This window comes from Trachinotus anak, unplaced genomic scaffold (assembly GCF_046630095.1).
Source record: "Trachinotus anak isolate AG129_WGS33_773 ecotype Australia unplaced genomic scaffold, CSIRO_AGI_Tana_v1 ptg000001l, whole genome shotgun sequence".
Taxonomy (NCBI): domain Eukaryota; kingdom Metazoa; phylum Chordata; class Actinopteri; order Carangiformes; family Carangidae; genus Trachinotus; species Trachinotus anak.
In genome coordinates this window covers 19,240,477-19,267,181 of record NW_027273852.1, presented here as the reverse complement: position 1 = coordinate 19,267,181, position 26,705 = coordinate 19,240,477, and the positions used below count along the sequence as shown (strand labels likewise).

The window sequence follows — 26,705 nt, the reverse complement described above, 5'->3', positions numbered from 1 at the left end:
TCACTTTCCCAAAATGTCCTCACTCTGTTAGTAAAATACTTTTTTTGGTCCTTACTATGTAGCAAGTACAAGTACACACACACACACACACACACACACACACACACACACATACATACATACATACACACACACACACACACATACACTTCTTTCTATATATAAACACACACTTGTGCACCTGCCCCTCCTCCTTGTAGGAACTTCAGCAGTGTGTAGATGCAGACAGTGGCAATCAGTGAGGTCCAGCCGCCCCCTGCAGAAAGCTCATTCACTGTATGAACACACACACACACACACACACACACAGAACATTATCATTGATTTGAAGTCGTGTTTGTGTCCACCTGATGAATTTAAGTCCAAAATTCACTCTCTTTTAGCTCTGATTTTGGTCTCTGTGCCGGAGGGAAATATGTGGCTCTTTAGCTGCTAAATGCTCCACTGTGTTCACCAGCTGGTCTCTGACTGAGCCTGTTTTGCCGTTATGTGCTGAGCAGCTAGTGTGCAGTGGCTTGTGGAGTAAAGTTGCGGGTAGACAGCTAAACAATGAGCTGAAGCTCTCTACAAAGCTCCGTAAAGCCGAGGGGAGCTGCAGATTCAGGCGATGACTCTCCATAGGTTCATCTCCACCAGCAACACATTGTCATTTGATACACTGTTATTATAAAAATATGTATTATACTTTAAATCCACAACATTTTCTGAACCAAGGTCTATGATCTTGTCCTCGCAGTGGACACCAACCAAACATCCAGACACAGCCGTGGAAACATTCACACTCCCCTTTCTGCCACACAGACACATTCTCATTCACATTCATTACCATTTGGTACAAGTGCTGGGAATCAGGTTGAAACGAGAAAACAGACAGAGGTAAAAAGGGGGAGGGGAGGACGATGAAAAACAGAACATCCAGACAGAGAGAGAGAGAGAGACCCGGTGAGAGAGGAAGAGAGAGAATGAGATAAAAAGATTGAGAGAAATGAATGAAGAAATGTGTGTATTCTACACTCTTTAACTTTCTAGTGTGTGTTTTCAGCGGGGGGTATTTTCAACTCTTTGGCATTGGGTCCTGGAGTCGGAGGGTGGGAGGCGGGGTCGGACCCAGAGACAAAACGTCTGTTGTACCGGTGTGTTAACTCCACGAAAAAGGCCGCTAATGCTGGCTAAGCATGACTGGCAGGAGGGGTGACCTCCCAGAAAACCCTCTGCACACACAAACACACACACACACACACACACACACACACGAACAACCACCCCCCCTCTCTGAAACCTCGTCCACGCCTTCCTCATCACACAAAGCAGCGCTCAGCCTCATTCTCGCAGCCCTGGCTTATACTTTCATGTCGCTCCAAAAGCCAAACGGGCAGTTTTCTCAAAGGAAAAGTAGCTGAAGACAAACTGAACGCTGACTTCCTCTGAAGTGGAGACTTCTGGGTCGTTGCCTTGTGGAGGATGCAGTCCTGCGTACAAAATAGCATACAAAAGACCTTGGCAGATGATGACACACCCTCCTGTAGTGCGCCAAAACTCATCCTTCAAACCAAACCTGAGATCCCACCCCATATAGCTGACCTGCTTTACGACAAACGACTAAACCAGCTGCACTGTTTCTCAGTTTGTGATGATGTACATTATATTTCTGAATTTCTTCAGTACCTGTATGAAGTCACTGCTCAGATGATGTGAAGTCACATCCAGAGCTGATGGACTAACAAGAGTGGCATCCAGTGGCGTAAAAATCAGTGAATATAAAAAGAAAATATCTTTAAACCACCAACAGAAAAGTTCAGATCTTCATGTCAGTCCCTCTGAAAGAAAGATCCATGTGATCACCTTGTTGCTAACCAAGCTAACCATTTAAAAACTGTCAGAGGCTAATATTGGTCATACAATACTGTATTGAGCCATTACATCTGGTTGAGCCTCTCAACGACCCACAGGATTCTGCAACCCAGCTACTCTGATCTCACCGCATAGTTACACAGAGGTGAGGTGGTTGTAGCTTAAAACAGAATAAATAGAAGAAATATGAGACTGTTGGGAAACCAAACTGAATCTAACTAATATCATTAACAGTACAGATCAGAAAATATCAGATTTGCTAGTTGGTTTCAGTTGAACATTTTGTTGTTGATAGCAACCACTACAGGCACACATCCACAGCAGTTTGATCAACATTGTAATAAAATATCCATTTTGTCAGATCTGTGACCAAGGAAATATTAGCGGGCATCTGTTATCTACTCCTGAAAATGTCATTTTGTTTGTTTGCTGTTAGTCTGATCAAGCCGATCATTACACCATCTGTTTGTAAAGATCTTTCAAGTACAGTTTTACAGTGGCTGCTCCCACTTCTCCACTGCAGTCACAGGTTACTTACCACAGCTGTGTTTGTCAACTATCACGAGAGGACCATGATAACTGAAATGCATCACCTTAATGAATACTCATGCTACAATTATATTTTTGTTTGCAGAATACTTTGGATAAGCTGCATATTTTTTTTATTCTAAATATATTTAGTTAAATGTGTATTTTCTTCTCACAAAAGAGCAGTTACAGTCAACATTTTTTTCATGACTATCTGGCCATTGTTAAGCTTGTTGGCCCCACAAACACAAATAAATTCATGGATGAAGGCAATCATACAGCACTAACTCCCAAATAATTATTAACCAACACAGTGGGGGTTAACTTAAATTGTGAAAATGTGTTCAATTAAAATGCAACCAATTCTGGACATAGACAAACTTTCATGAAGATCTGGTCGAACTTAGACTGTTAAGTAGATAAAATCTGTGACAACCCTCAGGATGCAAATGAAGGAAGAAAACAAGGACAATCACATGGAAACAAGTTCAACCACACCTTAAAAAATTTGAGCACACTGCCATCTAGAGTTTAAAGAGCATAATGCAGCAGTCTGACAGCAACTGTTTCGGTTTAGTTGCTGTTTGCTTCACAATTGAATTCTCTGGTTTATATAGATAATAAAATATTACACAGACAAATATTTATGGCTTTAACACAGCTTAAAAGTTATATTTGAATACTTATTGATGCACACTTCAACACATCTATGTGAGCCAAGAAAGATCAGGTTCTCTTGTTCATTAACAGCACTTCTCTCTGTTTTTAGTGCTCACCGATGTTCTTGGAGTAAACAGGCACCAGCACATTAACCAGCCGCTCTGCTGCCAACAGGCCCACACACAGCAGCACAACTCCCTGCAGCGCTGCAGTGCCTTTGGGCCAGACATATGGCAGCAGCAATCTCACCTTCCTCCCAAAGCCTTGCCAGGCAGACGGGAAAGAAGAGGGGGAGGGAGAGGAGGAGCGCTGGATCTGAGGATTAAGAGAGAGGAGGTATAAAGAAGAGTGTTCCAAAGACCTCTGCCCCCACCCACACACAAAAAAAACATTTGTGGCAACTTTTCATTTTTTAATGCCGATAATACATTTACTAAATATAGTAATTTAATATAGATTATAATCTATATTAAATTACAAGCATTTTTTTGGTTTTGTGGCCTGTGTCTTTTGCCTTCAGTGGTCAGATTGATGCCCCACCACCCACACACACACACACACACACACACACAACCGAGTTGATCAGTTGCTGAATATGCAACAAGTTGTTCATAATAAATGAGCATACAGGTTGTTTGTCGCTACCCTTTGACAGACCCATGGGAGCAACACCCCTAACAGCTGCAGGAGGTATAATATGCCACAGGTAGCTCTACAGTGTTATTATAGAAATACTCTACTTTAAATCCATAACATCTTCTCAACTCTATAGATAAGTAATACTACAGGACTCACCTGTCACTTTAAAACAAAAACCCTCCTTCATTCCTTTCTTATCAAAGGATCAATCACCTCCACTTCAGTTCTCTTTCTGCACGAATGAGATCGTTCTGAATTTTACTGGATGTAGCCGTGCCCAGGTGATAGTGTAGGTGAGAATCATATTCTGACAACAAGGAAAAGTAGCCAGAAGTAATATCCCCAGTTTACAAATCGGTGCCTTCCTTGTGTCCTCTAAAGGTCAGTTCCTGATGTCTGCAAAACACCACACTGTTGATGAGACGCTTAAACAATGTAATTCTTCCTCACCTGTGGCCGCAAGGTTTGTCACTCTGTTAACATCATCATCTAACTTTCTCCTTTGCTCCTGACAGACTAGAGCCATGATTTCACTAGCTGGCTTTGTCCCCTTAATATTAACAGATGCTGGTTTAGGGCATTTGCTAAAACAACAGATGCTTTTTGGGGGGAAGAACCAAAGGGGGGGACTCTCATGGGCCACACAGAGCAACTGTGAGCTCATTCCACACCTGAAAACAAACTTTGGACAAGATGCACAAAAGTAAGATTTTTGATTTATCTAATGATGAATTAAAAATTAATGTCTGGCTAAAGGTCAAAGGTGACCTTCTGACAATTCAACCCAATCAAAGACACATATATAGGGTAATTAGATAAGGTACTCATTTGGGAGGACAATGGGGGTTTTTTTCCATCACCTAACAAAGCGGCTGCAGTGACACAGAAAAGTTGTATTTTTTGTGTTTAAACAGTTCACTGCAGAAAAACTGAACCTAAGTTCCAATTGTACATCTGTAATGTCAAAATTGTCAGACATCCCCTAAATCAACAACTTACCTCCACGTTTACAACTTCTCTTTTTCCTCCTCGTCCACTCTTTACTCCGGTGTCTTCCATCTGATTCACTTCCAGTTTATTGTGGTGTGAAACTCATTTCTTCAGCAGTAGAACCACTACAGCACAAACCACACACTGACCCTGGTTATTACAGGATTACAGGCAAATATTTGATGAACTGAGACTGTATTAGTGCCTGAGAGTTTAACCTGCTGTGATGGTTTTCAAAAGCAGTCAGAGTGAATACGCACACACACTGTTGTGTTTGGAGCTTTGAGTTTAAAGTAGCCGTGGTCAGCATTTTGCTTTGACCTGGGAGTAGGGCAGTGTGTGTGTTTGTGTGTGTGTGTGTGTGTGTGTGTGTGTGTATGTGTAAGAGAGAGACTGTGTGTTTAAAATAACGCTACGATGAACACAAGGTGGTGCATAAATATAAAATGAATATGAATATGAATATGTAATACTATTTCTACAATCTACAAACTGCCTTTGTTTAGCACACAGCTTAGCAAGTTGAATTACCTGTATTTCAGTTAAGTTAAAACTGGGTTTTTCTACAACATGTATTTTGTTTTTTCTCTTTTTGTCTTACTTGTTTTGTTTTGCTGCTTTTAAACCTGCATACAGGACGACACAAAATCAGTTTTGGTTCAACACATGTTGAGGTCATTGCTCCTTCGCTTTTAATCAGGCCTTTGTAAAAATCAAAGGTTGATGAGACCTTTTTTTTTACAGGACATGTATTTCTGAACAAGTTGCTAACATGGTTAAACCTTTTGTTTTCCATTGTCAGGGTGGCAGTTTTAAACTTAACAGTTGTACAATTCAGTCTTTAGTCCAGCTGTTAGCTGGTTTTGGTCTCCACCAGCTCCTGAGGGAAACATCTGGCTCTTTAACTGCTGAACGCTCCACTATGTTCACTTGAGGGTCTCTGACTGCATCTCTCTGCTGCTGCTGCTGTGCAGGTGGGGGACAATGGGTGTTTCACTGTTTTTTCACTGAAAATAAAGAGCGGTGTGAGTAAACCAAAACAGTAAAAAGATGCTGACACTCACTGTAAAGATCCTTTCACACATTTAATACATTGTTATCGTAAAAGATTAATTTTAGCTGCTATAAAGATTCATCCATCCTGTAGTCCTGGCTGATAAAAGTTGAACAAAATCAGTCCGACCTTCAATTGCAGAAAATGTATTAAATATTTTGAGAGACTGTTGAAGATATGACTGTCTGTTCTGTCAGTACTGCTTCATTTGCAGATTTGTAGTTTTGGGCCACCTTAAAGAAAATACATTCATTTCTAGTTTTATTGTCATAATCCACAAGACTGTTCAGCTTGAAAACAACTTTGAGCTTGAAAATTCCACCTTAAAAATGTTCAGTGTTTGATAATCTCTAATACTCTGAGACACACATAAGGATTAACTGAAGAAGTGATTCAAAGTTTGTGTTAAGTCTCACGTTGTTTATTCCAAAGATGTTGAACGGATGATTGAATTAATCAATTAATTAATCATTAATTAAACTTACCCAGTTGCACTTTTTTCTATGTCAACATTCAGTCAAAGAATCTAAGATGTTACAGCATCAACCAGAGTGAACACAAAACAAGAAAATCTTTACACAGCACTTTCAGAGAATGAGACAGTAAAAGGCAGAAATACAAACAAGCAGGTTCTTTATTAGCAAAGAGTAACAAACCAACAGGTTGTATGGGGTAAGAAGAGGCAGCCTATACAGAAGAGTGCTGCTTCACACAGCGACATGAAGCCGTCGGCATAACGTTTCTCTATGGACAAAGCTCAGCATGAACACGATCAGGATACAGCGCGGACCAGCATTCAACAGGGTGGAGCCACCACGGTGCTACGTGGCTCACCAAGCCACGACAGATGCATTGTGGGACTGGGATTGAATCGACGCTGGGACAGTCGGTCTGAAGTTGAACTCTTTGGAGAAGAAGAATTGAAGGTCTGTCAACGTCTGATAGAGGGTTTAATAAAGCAGTGACCTCTGACTGCAGCTGCCCAGACATGCACGCTCATAACTCTTGTTCTTGTTAAATGTTTCTGGTTTCTGGATAGTTGTGGACATTGACAACCAAACCTCCACCCAGAGCATAGTGTCCTGGGAGGAGGTTTGGTTGTCATTTGATTGGATCTTAGGTGCATTCACGTCTACATTTTTACATTAATAATATCTACAATATATTTGGATATGATCCACATATTCAAAAGAGATAAAGACAGACGTGAATTGTGCATCCTGAGATGATGATGCTTTGACTTGTCTCTTTAGCCCCAGTCTTGTGGCGGTTTGACAGTTACTTTATCATAGAGGGGGGCCAGTCCAGTCAAACCCCACTAAACATGCAATTGGTAAGTAAAAGAGCCTCCTGTCGTACTGAAACCTCACTGAAGTTGACGGTAGAGCCTTCCAGATCAAAAAATATTCAACACAAAAGAAGTGATTGAATTTCCACCTTACTTTACCATAGTCAAGAGCCAAGCTTACAGGTAGGTGTAGGCTGCAGCTGTACACCTGGGTAAGGGGCGTGTTAGCCAACTCAACAGTAATCCAAACACACAGGATACATGTGAATACCAGGGGGCCTCAGTCTTTCAGGACGAACAGAACCACTGGTTCATTTGACTGGACAACGACAATATCATTTAGACATGTTTCTGACTCACTCACTGGTGTTTTGATTCAGTGCCCAACTGACTGGAACTTCCTCTCTGATGTGGTGTAGACAACCAGACGAGTGCTGCTCTTCAGAGGGTTAAACTCAGCCTCTGCTGCTGTGCAGGTCAAACCTGGGTTAAAAGAACTGAGGGAAACCAGAACGTAGAGACAAAACTAGCACTTTACATACTGTACACTGCTACTGCATTATCACACTTTAATTTGTCTATTCTCCATTTACAAGCTGTCAACTGGGCACCAGTTTAAATCCTGGGGGCAGGCTAGAAAACAATAATAAAAAAAAAAACATCACTTCAGAGGTTGTACATGAAGACACAAATACAGACCTCAGTGGAGCTTAAAGATTCCGGTGAACTGCTGAATATGTTAAGTGTTTTAAGGCTGGGTTATACCTTCGACCTCATGAAGACCCTGAGCGCTAGGCTAAAATGCTGTAACACAGAGCACAGATTTGACTTTTCCAGTTAAAATGTAAGCAAAGACTAAATGAAGGGCTCAGGCTGTTTGAAAGCTAATGCACTCGTGCCATGTGGGACCAAAGCTGTGACGTCTGCAGCAAGTGATTCATTGGTTTTTGAAAGGTAGGCTCAGTTTTAGGTCTTACAGTCAGGTATATACTTTTGTTTTTAGGATTAGCTTCAATTCTCAGTGACAGCTGATGAGGATTTACTGTTGTTCCTCTTCATGTTGTCATCATCATCATGAGAAAATCTTTTCTCGCATAAACCGAAGGCTGTAAGAGTTTAGTGATTATAGGTGTTCTGTGGCGGCCATGTTGGCTCCACTGTTCTGCACCATTGTGGTGTGAGCAGCTGTTTTATGCTGCGTTCCATTCAAGAGACATAGATTGAATTTCCCAGCTAACCAGTGCATTTCAGTATGGAAACCCAAAGTGTAAATATTAGACATAAGGCATTATAGACAATGCATCACATAAATAAGTACAGAAAAATGTAATGTAGCCATGAAATTATAATCAATAATTCACTTAATAATAACAATACTATGCTGCTAAAGACACCATTTCTGCTGCCATTTGTATCTCTTCTATTTATTTCACAAATTCATGTTTAAATCATTTGTCTTGTTTTTGTATTTATCTATATGAAAGTTTGTTTAATTTATTGACTGACTTAATTTTAATTTGATTAATTTTAATTTATAATATTGAGCACTTTGGGTCTCCACACGAAGACCCAAACAAACATTAGCTGTTAACTTCAGGTACTTTTCACATTTATTCTTTTTTATATAACCATTTAACTCAAAGCTGGAAAGGATAAAAAACATGTTCACTGTAATGCTGTGTGTGTTTGGGGGACATGGAGCACAGAGTTGGTTCAGTGTTGAAGTCACACTTGACCAGCTGCTTCATTCATGCTTCATAATCAGTGGCTCTTTCATCGGCGGCTTGGCTTTCAGCTGACAAGTAACATCCAATCACATTCATCCAACACATATTCATGACACTTGTCATTATTTCTCTGCTGAAATGCCAACACTAACTTCATCTTCCTGCTGTGGCTCCTTTTACCAGCCCAACTTCCTCCTTGCAGCTTTTGGTTTTCGTTGATTTAGTTAAGATTTAATGTTAATGTGTGTGTCTTAAGGGGGAGTTCATTCTTTGCTCAAGTCCGTCAAAGAGCAGAAAATCTCCCCGCAAAAGTCTGACTGCAAAACCAGCAGCTATAAATTGCCAAGTTCTTGATATAAGGGTCTCTGGCTGAAATGCTGCCATATTGATCAGATAACTGTATCTCAGAAATACCTGAGAAGAGAAATCTTGTGATTCTTACCTAAAACTTCAACTTGAACCTTTAGGAGGCTGAAAGCTCCAACTTAAATCTCAGGATGGCTGTTGTTTGTGTGTTCACAGCCAGCACTTTTTAGTTCAAAGGATGAAGCAGAAACAAGATGTCCCAAATGTCTTAGTACTGATCCAAAGTCCCTGCTGAGAAGATGAACGGCATTCAGTGCTACCTGAATAGATCTCATTACAGCTGCACAGATACACACAAACTATTACACTTCCAGATTTGTATGGATGTTGTTGTACTAGACATCAAAGGAGAAAGTTGCTTCTACCGAATAGTGGGTTGCTTACATTTGCACCAGTCTGCATCCCCGCCTGCATGAAAATAAATGCTGACTATTGTGGTACACTAAATGCTTACTGGGGGAAGAGGGGATGCAAAATAGCCAGGGGGTGAAAGCAGAGGACAGCACTTGTAATGGCATTCAACAAGAAAGTACATTCATCAATAGAAACAGGACAGTAAATGGACTCTTATGTCTGCCAGCACAGCAGCCGCTAAATCCAAGACCAGTTCAGCAGCCACGTTAGCTCCTTTACCAGCCAAACGAATGAGACCCAAACACTACAGTTGGTGATTTGCCACAGCGGCTGGTAGATAAATGTACAAACAAAAAGTCTCAGGGTGGAGTTATCTCCCACCTTCACATCAAATGTCACAGGTTTTTGTTCTAGAAACAGACAGATTTCTAGCCTGGTTTCCAAACCATCCCTGGTGATTTTTACGTGCAGGTTTTCCCTGATTATTCTACTGTTTTGTAAACTACCTAAGCAAGTTTTTGTAAACAGTGATATGAACAAATTGTGTGTCCTTCAGAACAGATTTCATTCTCCACTGTGCCTTTTCCGTGTTCAGGAATCCTGCGTAAACTCCAGTCGTCCTCAGTTTTATCAACAGTAGAAGGACGACTTTTTCACTTTCCTAGTAGTGATGCCACTGGTCCATTCAAGCCAGTTCACTGTATTTGATGACAGCTCACTCCAGCACAGTTCACTATAGTTCAGTAGGTGAGTTGATGTAAACTCCAGCAGTTCACCACAGCACCAGCTCTGCTGCTGCACCGTCCAGCCGCTGCTCAGTGACTTCACTTCAGCTCAGTGTGTTTGGGTTTGATTTAGTCATCTTATGTCAGCGCCACCACCACTGTAACTATGAAGCCAATGTCAACCTCAGTCCTAAAATAAATAAACATTCAATAATTCAAAGGTATATCACAGCAACGTCCAATGCTGTTGTATCCAGTCCAAAAAACCTTGATGTTGTTGGGTTAGATCGCAGCTACAGGAAACAGCTGGACCTGTTCTCCAGAAATCCTCTGTGGCGACTTCAAACCAAATGGACAAGAAGAGTAAAATATCCTTTTATGTCCAGGTTTCTTGCTTGCTGCAGTTAAGGAGACATGTTATGACCTAATTCTCCAGTTTTGTTTGTTTTTCTATGTGAAGAAAATTTCCACCAGTGACCAAACTGACACGAGGTCATCAATCACTGACACATGGTCATCAATCACCACATGATCGACACCACAATTAACTAAACATTCTTGCTATTGAGCGAAATGTCTACTTTTGACAGCAACCCTGAACTGACCACCTCTCATCACATCAGATATCTGAGTCGTCATGGATGAAACACAGACATGAGGACAGTCTTGATGGTGTTGCTGAAATTCTCCTTCACACTGTTCCTCATTATTCCTTTTTAATTTTTTGTCACTGAAGCTACAGTGTAAAAGCTGAAAATCCTGTCAGTACTGTTGAGCACAACTCTGAACCCTGACCCTGTTCAACTCAGGGATACAAAAACCAACATTAGGATACACGTTTTCTAACTACTCTAACAGATATCTTTATGGTGATCGGTCTGATTTCCTCTGACACTGATCACACTTTCACATCATCCTAAATTAGCTCAAATTAGATGACTACAAACACATTACTAGCACATTTGTCACAGTGTACCATCAATTTTGTGACGGACCAATCTGTCGCTGATCAGCTAAACATAAAGCCAGTTGTTAGTGATTCCGGTTAAGAATATCAGATTGCCCTCTAGTGGCCAAAATCTGTTCATAACTCTTTAAAATGTTCAGTAATATTAGTCTAATTCACTGAGCATGGGTGGTGATATGCTCTATGTTGGTGCAGGTCCTGTTGGCCAGTTGGCTTGTGAGGCCACCAACAGGCCAGTCCCAGTACTGCCCAAGCTTCCCTGAGCAAGAGCACTGGGAGAAAGCCTGAGACTAGCTCCACAGTGGGATTAACATGACAGGCAGTTTCCATTGATAAATATATTTTCCCTTGTAAAAATAAATATTTTAATCTAACTAGAACCAAACGTGTTGCCATCGTGTTTGCTCACAGTGGTCATTTCCTCGACTCTGAGCGAGTTCTTTGGGTTCTTATGGGGCATCTAGGCAGTTAGTAATGTTTGATACTACGTGAACAAAGACCAGATGACAGTAAAATATTGTACAGCCATAACCTTCAATGGTTTTCTTCTGCTTAAGGTTTGGGCTACAGGTGAGAGAGTGGCCTAGTGGTCCTAGCAAGAAGATTAAATCTCACACCACAGGCACCAAATAGTTTTCTCCCTCACACATTAATAAATAAATACAATTAAATGCTTAAAATATATTGTAATGTTATTATTGTACCCTGGTAGATTGTTATCGAGTATTCAAAGACTCCTCCTCTCCTCGCCGTCACAGTGTGTTGCCCATGCTGCTGCTCACCAGCCCTTTGATATTGGTGATGGGCCTAACGTCATGCAGCTGTCTTCTTCGGTCAATGAATGTGGCCAACCGTGTCGTATCCAGAGGTGTTTTGGAGTACTCCCCACCATGTGCACCTCCACGACCCACCCACGGGTGCTGCAGGCAGGAGGTGGCGCTTGGCCTCTTCCTTTGATCCTGCTGCAGCACCGTAGACACAAAATCCCTCGCCGCCTGGCTCACATCGCGGAAGTATTCGTCCGGGAAGCAGAAGTCAAGGCGGCAGATGTTTACGCAGGTTTCCTCTGGTGACTCATCCAGAAATGGGGAAACGCCGCTCAGCATTACATAAGCCAGCACGCCAACGCTCCACATGTCTGTAGCAACGGAGACCGGCGTCCCGCGGATGAGCTCAGGCGCAGCAAACTCTGGGTTTCCAAGCAGGAGGTGAATGTAACGACGGTGGGCGGATAGCTGGACAGCATCGCCAAGGTCAATGAGCTTAATGCACGGGGTGGGAGAGTGGAGGTCGACCAGGATGTTCTCAGGCTGGAGGAGAGAGAAACAGGAGTCAGACACAGGAGGATGATAATTTTCAAAAAGAGCATCTCTGTAGATATGTAAATGTAGGGAGGCAATAGGACATTAGTCTATTTATAGGTCAAGTCAGTCTTCATTTAGCACACATAGGGTTCTCACCTTCAGGTCCAGGTGTGCTACTCTGCAGGTATGAAGGTGCTGCAGGGCCTCCAGTGTTTCCCGGATGAAGAACGCCACCTTCTCCTCCATCAGCTCATCGTGGGCGACGAGGTAGTCGAGCAGACGACCGTCCTCCAGCCTGGTGCACACAAATGAAGCCACGTTCAGATGAAGTTTAGACGTCAGTTTCGTATACAGTTATCATGCTAGCTAACATAACTGATAGCATAATGTAGCCAACTGGCTAGTTTGCTAACAGTTAAGATACAGAGAAGTAAAAACAGAAACTTTCTGAATAATGTAAAAGCTCAGTCTTGGGTTGTAATATGTAATGGGCCTACAAAAAGACAGGAGGCACATAAACTGTGCTTCAAAGATTTTGCAGCTTTTTTTTATTTTTTGCTAGCTGGCTAGTAGCTATATATAATAGTCAAATGTAGAGTGTTGAGGTTGAGACTATGGGTTATAGATCAAACAGTTAACTGTGTTACAGTAACTTCATTTAAGTTTGAAGGTGGGTGTTTCTCAAGGTAAAGCTCAGGTCCTTTGGCACCTGCAGTGAAATACTGCACACGTTTTATCAGCCAGTGGTGAGTGTCCTCCTCTGTGCTGTGGTCTGCTTGGGCAGCAGCATGCCAGACAAGAACACAAGGAGACCGGACAAGCTAGGTAAAAAGCCTGCGTCTGTTCTTGACAGGAGTCTGGACGAAGGCCATCTTGGACAATACCAACCACCCTTTGCACAACATCCTTATAGGTCAGCTACAGCAGCAGCCAACATCTCATCATGCAGCACTGCGGGACTGAGAGGTTCAGGAAGTCCTTTGTTCCCACTGCCATCAGACTGTTCAGCACCTCAGACAAAGGCAGCGGCTCATGACATGGATTTATATAATATTAACTGAATACATGAATGAGCTTCTGGACAATCTGGATTTCCTCAAGGGATTAATTAAGTAAGCAAGTATCTATCTGTCTTTATTCAGGTCAGACTTACAACTCCAGGATCAGCATCAGAGAGGTGGGAGACTCGTATGTGTCCAACAGCGCCACCAGCTGGTGATTCTGCACATGTCGGAGGATGTCTGCCTCATGAGCCACCTGCTCCTTCTTCTGCATCTTCTTACTCACAAACTTCACTGCAACCTTGAAAGAAAAGCAAAAGGCTTCACAGTCTGAGACATTTCAGCACACTGAAACAGAAGACCCATGAATACATAGTATACCAATAAAATTCATCATTTAGCAAAGGAACTTTGCTAAATTAAATAAGAGTGCTACTGCAAAGGAAAACAAACATACCTTTGGCCTTAAAACACTTTAATACTTGCAACACATTGTAAACAAAACAAACTTCATAGCAACAGCTTAGTCAACAAGACACGGTGTGGGGCCCTACCTCTTTCTTTGTAGACTTGTTGAGACACTTTCTCACCACTGAAAATCGTCCCCTAATAAAAAGAGGAGAGGACAAAACAGACAGAGGCTGAACAGAGGCAGCACATCTCAAACAATGATCAACATCAGGGCTGAAAATCAAGTTCTGGTTGTGAAAGGTGCCGTTTTGTCAGCGCTTTGCAAGGCGTCAGGTTACCTTCCAATCTCACAGATCTCAGAGAAGGTCGAGTCAAAGTTTTCTTTCCACTGGATTCCTGTCCCATCATAGCCAGAGTCTGGACAGACAAACAGCAGAGGATTGAGGGATTAACCGCTCTTTTCATTTTCAACACTCCATGAGCTTATCCTCTCAGTGTGATAACACATTCAGCCTGAACAGTTAGACATAGTTCAACATTTTGTTAAAGAGTGCTTTCTTTCTGAGTCAGGAGAAGACTGATTTCAGTCTCATGAATGTCAAGTACACAGCTGGTGTCAGGACGTGGTTAGCCTAGCATCGCAGAAAGCCTACAAACAGGGAGACAGCTATCTCAGTTTGGACTTGTAAGTAAGTCAGCATTAGATGTGTTGGTCAGTATATGTTTTTTAGAGCCAGACTAGCTGTTTCTCCCTGTTTCCAGCCTTTATGCTAAGTTCACCATGTCTTTAATGTACAGACATTAGATGAATATCAGCTCATCTCACTCTTGGAAAGAAAGCAAAAGATGAAGATGTTTTCCGTGGTGAAACATTTTTGTGCACATATTATGAAACTGTGTGTGCAGACTTACTGCTGCTGGGCAGTGTGACCATATTGGAGGGCTCTGATGGCGGGCCGACCCCCCAGCGGTTGGAGGCTCGCACTCTGAACTGATAGTGACCACCTGGGATCAGCGAATCCAGCTGAACACACTCCTCCCTGCTGCTGGCCACCTGCTGCCATAGCAACGAGTCTGTGGATGAGATAGAGAAGTGACAATGCTTCATCTGGTTCCATTACTTGTTTTCAAAAAATCCAACTGGTCCGCAGACACATACCTTCCTGTCTGTACTCCACAGTGTAGCTGCTGACAGCACAGTGAGCAGATGAGGCCGGGGGTGGCCAGTGGACCATCACGGCCGTGCTGCTGGCCTCCTGAGCCACTGGCCGCCCTGGGGCTGCTGGGATACCTGCAAGGGGGCACAAAAACAACAGTCTAAAAACCACTGAGGCCAGTTTTAAAACTGAAATCTCTCAGTACCATTACACCTAATTAACTGTCTGGTGCTGACCAGTGTCACGCTACCTTGTACTTTAATGGTGGCGGAGGAGGAAGCAGAGCCGTGATCGTTAACGGCAACACAGGTGTAGATCCCCGTATCCTGAGGCATCAGATTGCAGATCTTCAACAAGATGTCACCTGTATCCCTGGAGAGGAGGAGAAGAAAGAGGAAAAGAGAAAGAAGAGATGAAGAAGGAAAAAAGGAGGAGGAGGGAGAGTATATTTAACCCAGGGTAGGAGTGACCACAAAGAAAACTACAAACATATGCACTTGGTGATACCTGATGTCGATGGTGAAGCGGCTGTTGCTGGTCACTGGGTTCTGGTCGGGGCCCTTCAGGGTGATGGAGGGTTTGGGGCGTCCGCAGACTTTACAGCAGAGGACGACGGTCTCCCCAAACGCACACACCACGTCTGATAGAGGGACGAGGAACTCAGGAGCCACTGCACAGAAGGACACACACAAACTACTGTCCACCCATTGTCACTTACTCCAATTTCTAGATAATAGTTTTTTTTTAAAAAGCACTTTATGCACAGTCCAGATCCTGAGTATTTGGACAGTGAGACACTTCTGTTCCTCAGGCCCTGAGCTTCAGCACATTTAATTTGTAGTAAAATAGATACTACATTAAAGTGCCAAGTCTCAGCTTTAATTAGGTTTACATCAATATTAAATCCAAGTTGAGGTGTTCAAAAGTAGTTGAATAGACAAACATTAAGTCAATGATGCCTGAAGTCTTTACAAACATCAGCAGATACTTCTCTTCTCTGGTGATGCTCTCTCAGACCTTCGCTGCAGCTGCCTTGTTGTGGAAGCTCTCTGATTGAAGCTCGTCCTAAAAACCTCTTTGGTTGTTTTGGATGTATATTCAGGATCATTGTCCTCCGAGGAGTTTTGATGCATCTGAGCACAGAACCTGTGCCTCCATCCTGCTGCTTCCAGCAGTGAAATTATCAATAAATGCCAGTGTGTCAGTTCCACTGGAGCCGTACTGTAACTGCCCGAGCCAGAACAGACCCAGCACCATGTCTGACAGATGAGCTGGTGGCTTTGAGTCAGGAGCTGTTCTTCTTGTTCTCCACACTCTCTCCATCATTAGATAGAGGGAGATTTTTCATCAGTCTGTCGAGCTTTTGTGAGCTGCAGCCTGGTCTTTCTGTCTCCGAGTCTCACCGGAGGGCTTTGCCTCTTCTGGTGAATCCTCTGAGGTTCTGGTCAACGAGTCTTGATCGTTGACCAGAAACATGCAGACCACGTCCTGGAGAGCATTCCTGACTTGCTGAGCAGTCATAGAGGCTTTTCTTCACCATGCAAACAATACAACTTGTGCTCCTTGATCTACCAGCTTGTTTGTCATTTTCTAGTTTCCCTGTGTTCACCTGCTTTTTATACCCAACTGTTGACTTTGACAAACCAATGAAAACTGATATCACTCTGATCGGATTGTCTTCTTCACTTGCACGGTCACCTCAGTTTAAATGTCAGCTCTCAGTCAACTCTGAGCAACATGTGAACTCTTCTGTACATGAACTAACATTGAAACAACACATAGCTGCTAAAAAAAATTAGTAGCCAAGTGTCCAGTTACTTTTGAAACCTTGCACTTTAGGCAGCATGTTTCTTAAAGTGATATATTTCACAGATCTTTCAATACTGATGTAAACCTACTTAAAGAGACTTAGTACTTTTATGTTATTCAAAGCCTGAAGAACAAAAAAATGTGTAACTGTCTAAACACTTTTGTTCTGGACTGCACAGTATGTAGTTTAAATGTGAGGTGTAAATACTCCTCACTGAGCCATGTGACCATCAAACACAGTGTCGAGTTCTGGTTTGTGAACATGATTTCAGTCTTTCCCATTACGTTGTACCAGAACACAATATTGTCTGTTTAATGTCAATACAAGTTTTCCCTAACCTTAACTTCGCAGTGGTATTTAGGCACAACAGATGATTAAATGTTAGTCTGCTCTGGTTTATGTCGCTGCCAGATTGGACTAGTCACTGGAGATGTTGACTGACGAGCAGCCCTCCACCGTTTGGGAATCAGACCAGTGGAAAGTTATTCATCACCAGTCTGGCAATTTTCAGCGAACAGGTGAACTGGGTCAATAGTCAATAATTAGTTATGTGACATATTGTAACCAAAAGTGTATATTAGATAAAGTAAATAAAAACATTTACTCTGCAGGTGATAAGGCACATGTGGGAGTCTCTCTGTGAACTTCACTGTTCGCTTCAGCTTTTTGTGAAGCTTGAGGATCATTTTTGACTCGTCACACCTTTTTATCATGTGTATATGAAACGTACACCCGGACTGACTGTAACATAAAGAAATAGCTGATGCTAATGCTAATGAATACGTAAGGCTGGTTCTTCACATCTCTTACCTTCCTGGATGAAGTTTGGATTGAGAAGCTGGAAAACAGATGAAGTCAAAGTTAAAGTTAAGGTGAGCAGCTGCACAACAGTTTTCCGTCTGCACTCGCAATTTCTCACTTGATTTCAGACATTTTTGAAGACAAACCCATCTGTTCATATAATGTTGACACATGAACTCCGTGAAACATGTTTCCACAATGTAGTCCCAAGACCTCTCATTCAAATGTAACGTGTGCAGCCGTACCTCCATGCCTGTCTTAGGGTCGAGGTCATCGTCACAGTCTGACTCATCTGAGGTGTGAACGTCCTGGTGGAGAACAAAGGAGGACGACGAGAAAGGAGGACAAAAAAAAAAAAAGAGGAGGTGTAGGTGTAGGATGGGATGGTGGCAGTGGAGAAGAGATTTGATGAGGAAAATGAGAAGGGAAGGAAAGAAGGAAGGAAGGATGGAAAGAAAGGACAATGGGAGATATGGGAATGAGAGAAGAGAAAAGGAAGAAGATAAGGGAAATACAGAAATGAGTAAAAAGAGAAGGGCGCACGATGAGAAGAGGAGGGTTAAGAGAATATTACGAATATGAACGTTATTTACAAAAGGCTTCTGGAGGGTTCCACTGAAAAACAGCGCTGAAGTTCTCTGTCCTTCACAGAACCCTGAAAATCACCTGACAGCTGTCGTGGTTCAGAGCTTTTCTTGACATTAAATTTAAAATAACACCAGCTTTTTTTCTTCCGAAGTCTGTGACTCTCTTTTCCTCATCTTCTCTACCTTTCACTACAATTATCATAATAGTAGCTTTAGTGCTTTAAGCTGCAAGTCCCGTAAATGAACAAACTCTGAGAGAATGAACAAACTGTAATTTAGAAAAACAAAGCAAGGAGATTCTTCGTATGAATTTAGGCCCTAAGAAGTCAATCTCATGAGAGTTATTAAACCCAGTGACTTACAAAGACTGCAGCATGTCTGCAACCCAAATTCCAGTCGTTCCCAACATTCCCCTCTGAATATGAGTGATGCTGCAGAACACAGGGAACTTTTTTACATATAGTCTATGACCTCTACCTCCTCTCCTACAGCTCCTATAGCTCGCGACAGCAGGCATATCAAGAGTGAATGACAAACCTGCTGTTTTACACTGACTGTGATAGAAATAATCATTCCACCTTTATTCCTGCTCTATGTCTGAGCTCAAATACTTTTGAGTTTAAAGATCCATATAAAAGGTACAAAGATTAGGTGTTGATGACCTTCATATTAAAGAACTATCTTGAGCAAAAGTCTGTCGCTGTTTTTAACATTCACAGTTGTGTTAAAGTAATTGTCAGCATATCTTACTAAACACAACTATCACTCTTGCAGAAATTGTCTACAAACCCTTTGATACTGGACAGTTGTTGGGCAGAAGGATTTCACGCTCATTAAACTTAACAACATAATGGAAACAAAGTAGTTATACAGATGCACAAAGGCAGGAAGAAGTAAAAGAAACACTTTGTTTATGGTGGAAATGTTCTTCGTGATGAGTATATCACCATATCTGTAGCAGGGCATCTTCTCATAAGGCTGCAGAAAAAGAACATGGTGTTGTTTCTTTTCTTATGCAGAGCTTTTACTTTGAAACAGCACATGTCATATGAACTCATATCATGTTGTTAACATTATGAATGATGATTATTTCCATTTCCCATTTCCATACTCACTCACTAGATGATGCTATATACACACTTCATGTTTTATATGTTAGTCCACCACAGAAAACACAAGTTAACAGAGGCTCAGCAACATAAGAACAGTCAATAAATCACTGGATTCTACTTCTACCCATGCACAGGGAGGGAAAAATAAATCAAACAACACAAAAAGAAATCAGAGTTTATTTTTCAATCAGTGCAGTCGAGGTTTTGGGGTAAAAAAAAAAAAAAGAAGATAAAAAAAAACTGGGCAGTGTTCTCAACCATTTAATATTTACATGTGTTGAAATGTCATTTTTGTTTATATGATTTTTTTTTTCCAAACTGCCTTACCTTAATCACTAGCTAACCGCCACCTTATGGCCCACTCACCACAGCATTTTAACATTTTCATGGAAGGAAATTGACACAGTTGGTGGAGTCACCCACAAAGGAAAAGTAAACGCACGCAGAATTAAACTGAGTAGCCAGTTTATTTCAGTAGCCAGGCAGGTAGTCACCAAGCGTCCAGCTCCATCTGAGAGGATGTGTGAATGGATTTTGTTGTTCCAACTTCTTACTAAATCTTTGGTTCTGGTTTGCACAGTACTTTTGCTCATAACTCCATAGATGCAGGATGTACCAAACCAAGCAGTGTCACAGACTCTGGCAGACATGTTGGGGTGAATAAATAGATGAAAACAAGGGAATATACGTGTAAATTCATGCAGGTTGAGAACCACTGCTGGAGTAGAACTGAGACACAGAAACTACTGTGTGTGTTTGTAGTTTGCACAAAAACATGCGCGCACACACACAGGTTAAGAAAAAAAAATTAAAAACCAAGTGGGGCAGGGGCAGGGGCAGGTGTGGGGTTCTGGCACACAAATATAACATCACCAGCGTGCGCCGTCGGCCTGCTTTACTCACTTTGCCCTTTGCCCCGGCGGCGGGGGAGGTGAGCGGGGGAGGGGGCGTGGTTTCTTTGGGCTTACGGAGGAGGCCGTTCTCGTGACCTCTGACCCCCACCAAGGTGACATCCTTGGCTTCAGCGCGCTTCCTGGCAAGCAGCGTGTTCCACGACAGAGACTTCCTGTACGGTACAGCAACGAGAAACATCAACCAGCCAATCAGAGGGAAGCTCAGTGGCATCCAGCTTAGTCTGGCTGCAGAGGCAACATGGCCGTCAGGTCAAAACTTTCCCAGGAGCCACTGTCAGCTTACTATCACCATCTAGTGAGCGGGGAGTTTGTTAGTGATTTAGTGTGATGTCTTGTTTCTGTTGCTATGGATACAAGGTTTAAGTGTCTGATGCACATGTGGAGTCCAGATAAATACTTTATATACATTAAAGGTAACATTTTAGTTTAAGGCCCTGTATTTAGCATTTATAAGCAGTATTTAAGCAGTTAATATATTTGAACACTCTATAATGGTGTTGTAAGCAGATATAAGTATTGATTCATGTATTTGTTAACAACCTCCTGTACATTAATAAACTCTTACAGATGTCCTATGAGCTACAGTTGTTAATAAATACATTACTCAACACTTACAACTATATAATGATGTGTTATAAACTATGTAAATGTTTATATGCTTCTTATAAATGCTAAATAGAGGAACTTAAAATAAAATGTTACCATATTAATTCCTATTCTGTCCCAGACCTGTTTCTTGTCTTGTTACACTTTAAATGTATTTATACACACAAAGGGAATAAAGAAATTTGTAACAGCAGATATATTCACACATTCATCAAAGTAAAAGTACAGGTGTGCCAAATAATAACAGTGGGTTAAGCAATCACAATATCAAGCTCCCAATAAGTTACATCTAATTAGCTAATAACTATGAGAAATTGTCTCATAATCATAAAACACTTATAATAATGTCATAATAAATACAAGATACTATTCATAATTGTGAAAAAGTTTTCTTAACATAAGCTGTAGTTATAATTAATTCTAGTTACTGATACATCCCATATGCAAGCAAAAATAAATAAAAGAAAATAAAAGAAAATCAATAACAATCGGTGTTACCCTTTGGCCTCAATACTTCTTCCATATTTCCTACCTGTTTGCCTGTTTGTCTGCACAATCTAAATTAAACTAAATTAATCTGCGTGTTTTTATGTGTTGTGGCTGAGGGTGCTGACAGGGGGGTTGTTGCCTGAAGCTGCAGCCAGACTCTTCTGGTCCATGAAGTTTATACAGGAGAGGAAGGACAGAGGGACAGAGCGACACTGGTCTGACTTTATTGAGAGAGAGGAATTTAGACTGGGAGAGAGAGAATGAGAGAGACAGTGTGAGACAGATATAGTGGAACAAATCTTCTTTCAACACAGCCAGAGACAACATTGTTGTAACATTTTCAACATTGTGTTAAACTTGTGTTTCCTGTGCAAATGAATCTAATTTCACATACTACATACATATATATTTATGTGTTCCAATGTGTACCAATAATTTAATGCAGACATCTGCATTGAATTAACTAAATCATTTATCTTCCTAAAAGTTTATTTTATTGTCTAAACACATTTATAACTGAGTGGTAAAACTGAGTGTTGAGTTTTCAGTAATTCAACTTACTAATAAAAGTTACTGAAACTTGTAGATCAACTCTCGTCAGGTCAGAACATAGAAAGTAGCTTTCCTCACTTAAGTCCTGTCACTTATTAATGCTGTTTCACATGAAGCCATTATCAGACAGTATATTAACACTTGAAGAAGCTCTTGGTTTATCACTCACACGTTCACAAAACTGTATTTAAAACTGTACTTAACTTTGCCAAACTAACTAAACCAGAAAGCAGCAGTTTCTAATGATTCATTCTAATTAAATTCAATTTCAAGTTCGTACCTTCTGTGGAGTATCAAACCGTTGAGGTTAGTAAAAACTCAAACAAAAACATCAAAATAAACGTCACTACAATAAGAACAAATACAAAAAGCTGAAATCAACCATACAGGGAAAATGTGCAGACAAAGGTTTTATACCTGTTGCTCTAGTGTTTTGGTCAAGACACTGTGTTTGATTTTGTAATTTCCTCATGAGGCTCATCTATAAATTTATAAATATAATCTTACTCATAGTTCATTTCCTGTTTGTCACTGTGACCTACATCTACATCATCCTAAACTAAAACACTCAACAGTGCACACAGAAGTAGGCAGAAGGCTCAGTTTTACGTTTGCTGTTGTAGTTTATTTACAAATATTAAAAACTACAAACTGTCAATCATCTCCGGCCTAACGCAGAACAAAACAACTTCACCTTCACGTCGCTTTTCTAACTCATGCTCAAGTCCAAAAGGTTTATTTTACATATTTAAAATACATTTAAAATCATTATCATTAGACTACCAACAGTACAATGGTGACCGTTGCCATTAAATGAAACATATTGCACAGCCTGACTTCATTCATATTTTTTCTCATCTTTAAATAGTGCAAAAGGAATTTTTTTTTTAACAGGAATGTTCGAGAGCCTCAGTTGAAAAACCAAAATTAACTTTGTACAGTGAACTGCCAACACAATAAACAAAAATCAACATGAAGGAGGAAATAAATCCAACTTTGTCCGTGAAATAAAATAATAATCACAAGGCAGAAAAAAAAACAACATCAACAACAACAAGAGGAATAAACACAAATTTCTGTATAGATTGCCACAGACAACAAAATAAATCTTCTCCACTGCAGAGAATGGGGCTGAGTCCACCTGAATGCCCCAGGTGAGCTTTTTTTTTTATTTTCCAAAAAGAGTAAAAAGAAATAAAAATACAAAAAAGAAGAAAAAGCAGGGTGTTAGGAACTGAAATAAGAGTCCGGTTTAAGCTCCACATGAGTGTCAACGGTTTTCTCTCTCTGGTTTCCAGAGTCAGCTACAAGATACAAGATTTTCTATCCAGTCTATTTCTGCAGGATAACTCCTCAGTACGCTTTTACATGGACATTTATCAGTGTGTGTGTGTGTGTGTGTGTTTTAGTTCATTTGCAAGCCTGAAATCCATTTTCATGTAGTTGCCACAGAGCCGTCAAGTGACAATGGCTCAGAAATAAAACTGTCACTGCAGCAGCTTGATGGACAGTAAGAGACCAGTTCTGTACCTTTTACCTCCAAGAGAAACAGGTCAGGAGGTAAAATACCCCCCAAAAAATCTACTGTGAGGTCCAAGAGTTTATTTAAAAGGGAGGAGGGGGAGGAGGAGGGAAAGGATATGAGGGAACAAGGAGTTAGGAGGTGAAGGAGGAGGCAGTGAACAGTTAGTAACTGGGGATAGGAACTCATTAAAAAAAAAAAAAAAAAAAAAAAAAAAAGGTAGACAAAGGTTTGTCACCTCAGTTCTCTTTGTGTCCAGCCAGAAGTGCATCTGTCTGCGGGGAAAGAAGTGCTGGGTGGGTGGAGACGGTCGGGTGGGGGACTTACTTGATGTTGTTGGCATCGGCCACCGCCGCTGAGAAGGAGGAAGTAGAAGAAGAGTCTTTTATGGATTTTGTGGCTGGGCCCAAAACATGTCCCGGCACCCAGCCCTCAGCGGCAGGCGACTGGCTGTTGGCTTGTCGGTAAACCAGGTACATGTTCTGCTGGTTGGTGGCCAGGATTTGGACAGTCTCCCCCTGACTGACGCAGATCTCGTTCTCCTTGAGCGCCGAGTAGTCCTGAGTGACCAACTTGGTAGAGGAGACGCCGTTACAGCCGCCGTCACTGTCCTGAGGAGGAGAGGAACGGACGAAGAAAGGAGAGCAGAGGAGAGGACAAAATGAGAAGACACAGAGAGGGAGGGGGGGAAAGGGAGGTGGAAAAGAGGGTGAAGACAATTGAGGACAAGGTTAAGGAGCGACTATGTGGGTTGGACAACAGTCCTGCTGGCAGTGATGCCATTACAGCTGACCCCAACCTGAGGAGGAGCAGAGGGAGGTGAGGACCGAGGAGCAGGAGGAGGGAGAACAACAGCAGAGCGTCAGCAATCTGTTCTCAGTTTGTTTTCAAGGCAACAGGAACAGACAGCACAGAGGTTTGGAAGTCTGCTGCTCCTCCAGTGAAGTGTCAGTGAATTACACTGAAAAATGACAACTAACCAACTCCTTTAATCTTCAAGCTCCAGTTTTAATTGGAAACAGTGAATGAGGTAGACTGGTTCCAGACCAATTATTGCCCACATCCATTTTTACTTTTGAGTGACTCAAATAAGTCTGGTGTTCATTGACAGCTGTTTACCTGTTTGGACAAACTACTGAGCTAATCAGAGCTTTGAAGGCAGGATCAGGAATCAGGACGTGATCTGTCTGCGCCATAGACAGCAACATGGTGACAAACTTAAATAGTGAAATACCAACATCATTCCTATGGTGAGTCATTACACAAGCAGACATACCTCAATACAGTGGGAGACAATACAATTTGAAAATGTCATTAAATACTCAACAGCAACATCTTTCCAGAAACAGTGAAGTGGTTACTCTGGATAACATCCACAGACTTCACTATCAACAATTTTCATTGGGATCCATTTCCTGCCACATCACTCATCCACAGCAAATAAAAACTAAACCGTCTGCAGGGTTAGAAACCACCAGCAGTAAATAAGACAATGGGCGGTTTTGTGGTTTTGCTACTGTACAGACAAAAAGCAAGAAGTATAGAAAGACTCGGTCTTATTCACCAAGAGTGAGGGTCAAGGTCAGGCCTGTTGGCCAGGCTGTAAATAACAAAGTGAGCAGAGCTGTCCAGGCTCCTGCAGACAGCACGAGGTGTTCAGCCAAAATAGGCCAGAGAGAGCAGGTTGGTATGTACATATATATATAAACCCAAACAATCCGCTGCTACACCTGCAGTAGCCCAGATTTTAACCTTGGCGTTTAGGGACAGGTAACAGACTCCCAGACAGAACAAAGAAAAGTGAGCTTCATGCCCCAGTTCACTAACTGTCTGCTGCAGTCTATGGTTCATGGCTGAGTTAAGACAATTCTAGAGCAAAAAATGTCTCAAAACCAGGAACGAAGTAAGTGTACGCAGTATGAACTGACAAGCCCATTTCCTGCCTATCACGTGGGCTCAGGCTGTTTGCAGGAACTCACCCTGGAGTCAAAACATGACGAACCACCATTGGAGGTAGACATCTTCATCTGGCTCCTCCCTCTGTCTGCCTCCTTGTCCCCGAGCCCGACTGCAGAGGACGGCCGGCTGTGAGAGGGCGCGGTGGGCCGGTTCCCGGAGGACGAGCGGTTTCTGGTCAGTGACGAGCTGCTGCCTCCTCCGCTCTTCTCCTTCTGGTACTCGATAGGAGACTGGAGAGCTACAACCGCACACAGATGGAAAATGTATAATCCTGTGGTGTCATTTCAGGTTTGCTGACTCTCCAGATGTTTTGTTTTTCCTTTTCATTAAAATACAGCAACGTTATATTATACATTATACACACCTTACATTACTGCTGACCTGTGTCCTGTTGGCGCTGTCAGTTTAAATTTGCTTACCGTCTGAGCAGCCATTATTTAAGTTCAACACGCCATGAAAATGTACTTGCAGGACCATAAAAGCTGCTCAGAATAGGTCACAGTGAACATTGCCTTTTTTCCCCTCATTCAAAACTACATTATGATCATATTCAATTCAATCTTGATAATGTAGCTCAAAATTTACTCTTTTTAGCCACCACTTCTCAGGTTTCACGCTCCATCAGGTTTAACAGCTAAAACATGCACAGCTGGTATGATCCTGTGAAATGTGTGGAACAATGTCAGTGGAAATAAACAACATGAGAGTCAACACTATCTCAGCAGTGTGTTTCATGTTTAAAATCTAACTCTCTCACGGTGTAGATGTCTAAAATTACCAGAATGTTAAGCCAAGCATTGCTGCTGGTTCATGATTCTTTTCACTATACTGAGCTTCAGAAAAGAGTGACTCTGCAGAGCAGAGACAGGGGCAGCGTCTGATGAAGCTGAGGAGGACAGATTCATTTTTCACTCTGGTTTGAGCAGGGACCCTAAAAAGTGTTGGACCATGAGTTCATATATCAGAGGAAAAGATTCTCCTGTATTTCCTCACCAGACAGGAAGTTGCTCTGAGCGTCCAGCACTTCCTGGATGTGTCGGACCCAGATCTGCTTGATGTCGACATTGGCGGCCTGCAGGGTGAAACGCTCCGACGAGCCGCGGCATGACAAGACGAACTTACAGGGATCGTTATCCACGCTGTCCTCTAGGCCCAGGTAGGATATCTGAGGGTAGCAGGAGCAGCTTGAGTGTGATCATGGTTTATAGATTATAAAACTCTTTTAATGCTTAGATCTCCACCAAGACATTTCTTAAAATTGTGCTAGTAAACATCTTAAAGTGACAAGAAAAGTAGTAAATAACTTCCTAAACAATAAATGACATTGTTGC

At 41.8% G+C, this 26,705-nt stretch overlaps 2 protein-coding genes across 5 annotated transcripts in view; both read right to left on the bottom strand.

Annotated features, from left to right (window-relative positions):
• Positions 1 to 4,924, bottom strand: part of abcb6b (ATP binding cassette subfamily B member 6 (LAN blood group) b) — a 33,669-nt gene extending 28,745 nt beyond the window's left edge. For both annotated transcript variants that reach the window (XM_071482397.1, XM_071482403.1), the window contains exons 1-3: positions 4,678 to 4,924; positions 3,156 to 3,354; positions 182 to 274 (exon numbers count right to left, since the gene is read on the bottom strand). In XM_071482397.1, the coding sequence (XP_071338498.1) occupies positions 182 to 274; positions 3,156 to 3,354; positions 4,678 to 4,737 (352 nt within the window). In that variant the 5' untranslated portion in view covers positions 4,738 to 4,924. The remainder of the gene's footprint in view (positions 1 to 181; positions 275 to 3,155; positions 3,355 to 4,677) is intronic.
• A 2,638-nt stretch (positions 4,925 to 7,562) lies between these two features.
• The window catches only part of kalrna (kalirin RhoGEF kinase a), a 142,634-nt gene continuing 123,491 nt past the window's right edge, over positions 7,563 to 26,705 (bottom strand). For 2 of the 3 annotated variants that reach the window (XM_071482355.1, XM_071482364.1), the window contains 3 exons: positions 26,368 to 26,539; positions 25,395 to 25,612; positions 22,497 to 24,026 (listed from right to left, as the gene is read on the bottom strand). In XM_071482355.1, the coding sequence (XP_071338456.1) occupies positions 23,739 to 24,026; positions 25,395 to 25,612; positions 26,368 to 26,539 (678 nt within the window). In that variant the 3' untranslated portion in view covers positions 22,497 to 23,738. Of the gene's footprint in view, positions 12,460 to 12,609; positions 12,749 to 13,606; positions 13,756 to 14,008; positions 14,061 to 14,203; positions 14,283 to 14,777; positions 14,940 to 15,024; positions 15,157 to 15,272; positions 15,395 to 15,529; positions 15,693 to 17,642; positions 17,671 to 17,878; positions 17,942 to 20,235; positions 20,399 to 22,496; positions 24,027 to 25,394; positions 25,613 to 26,367; positions 26,540 to 26,705 lie in introns of those variants that run through there. The other variant, XM_071482376.1, reaches the window with a different exon arrangement.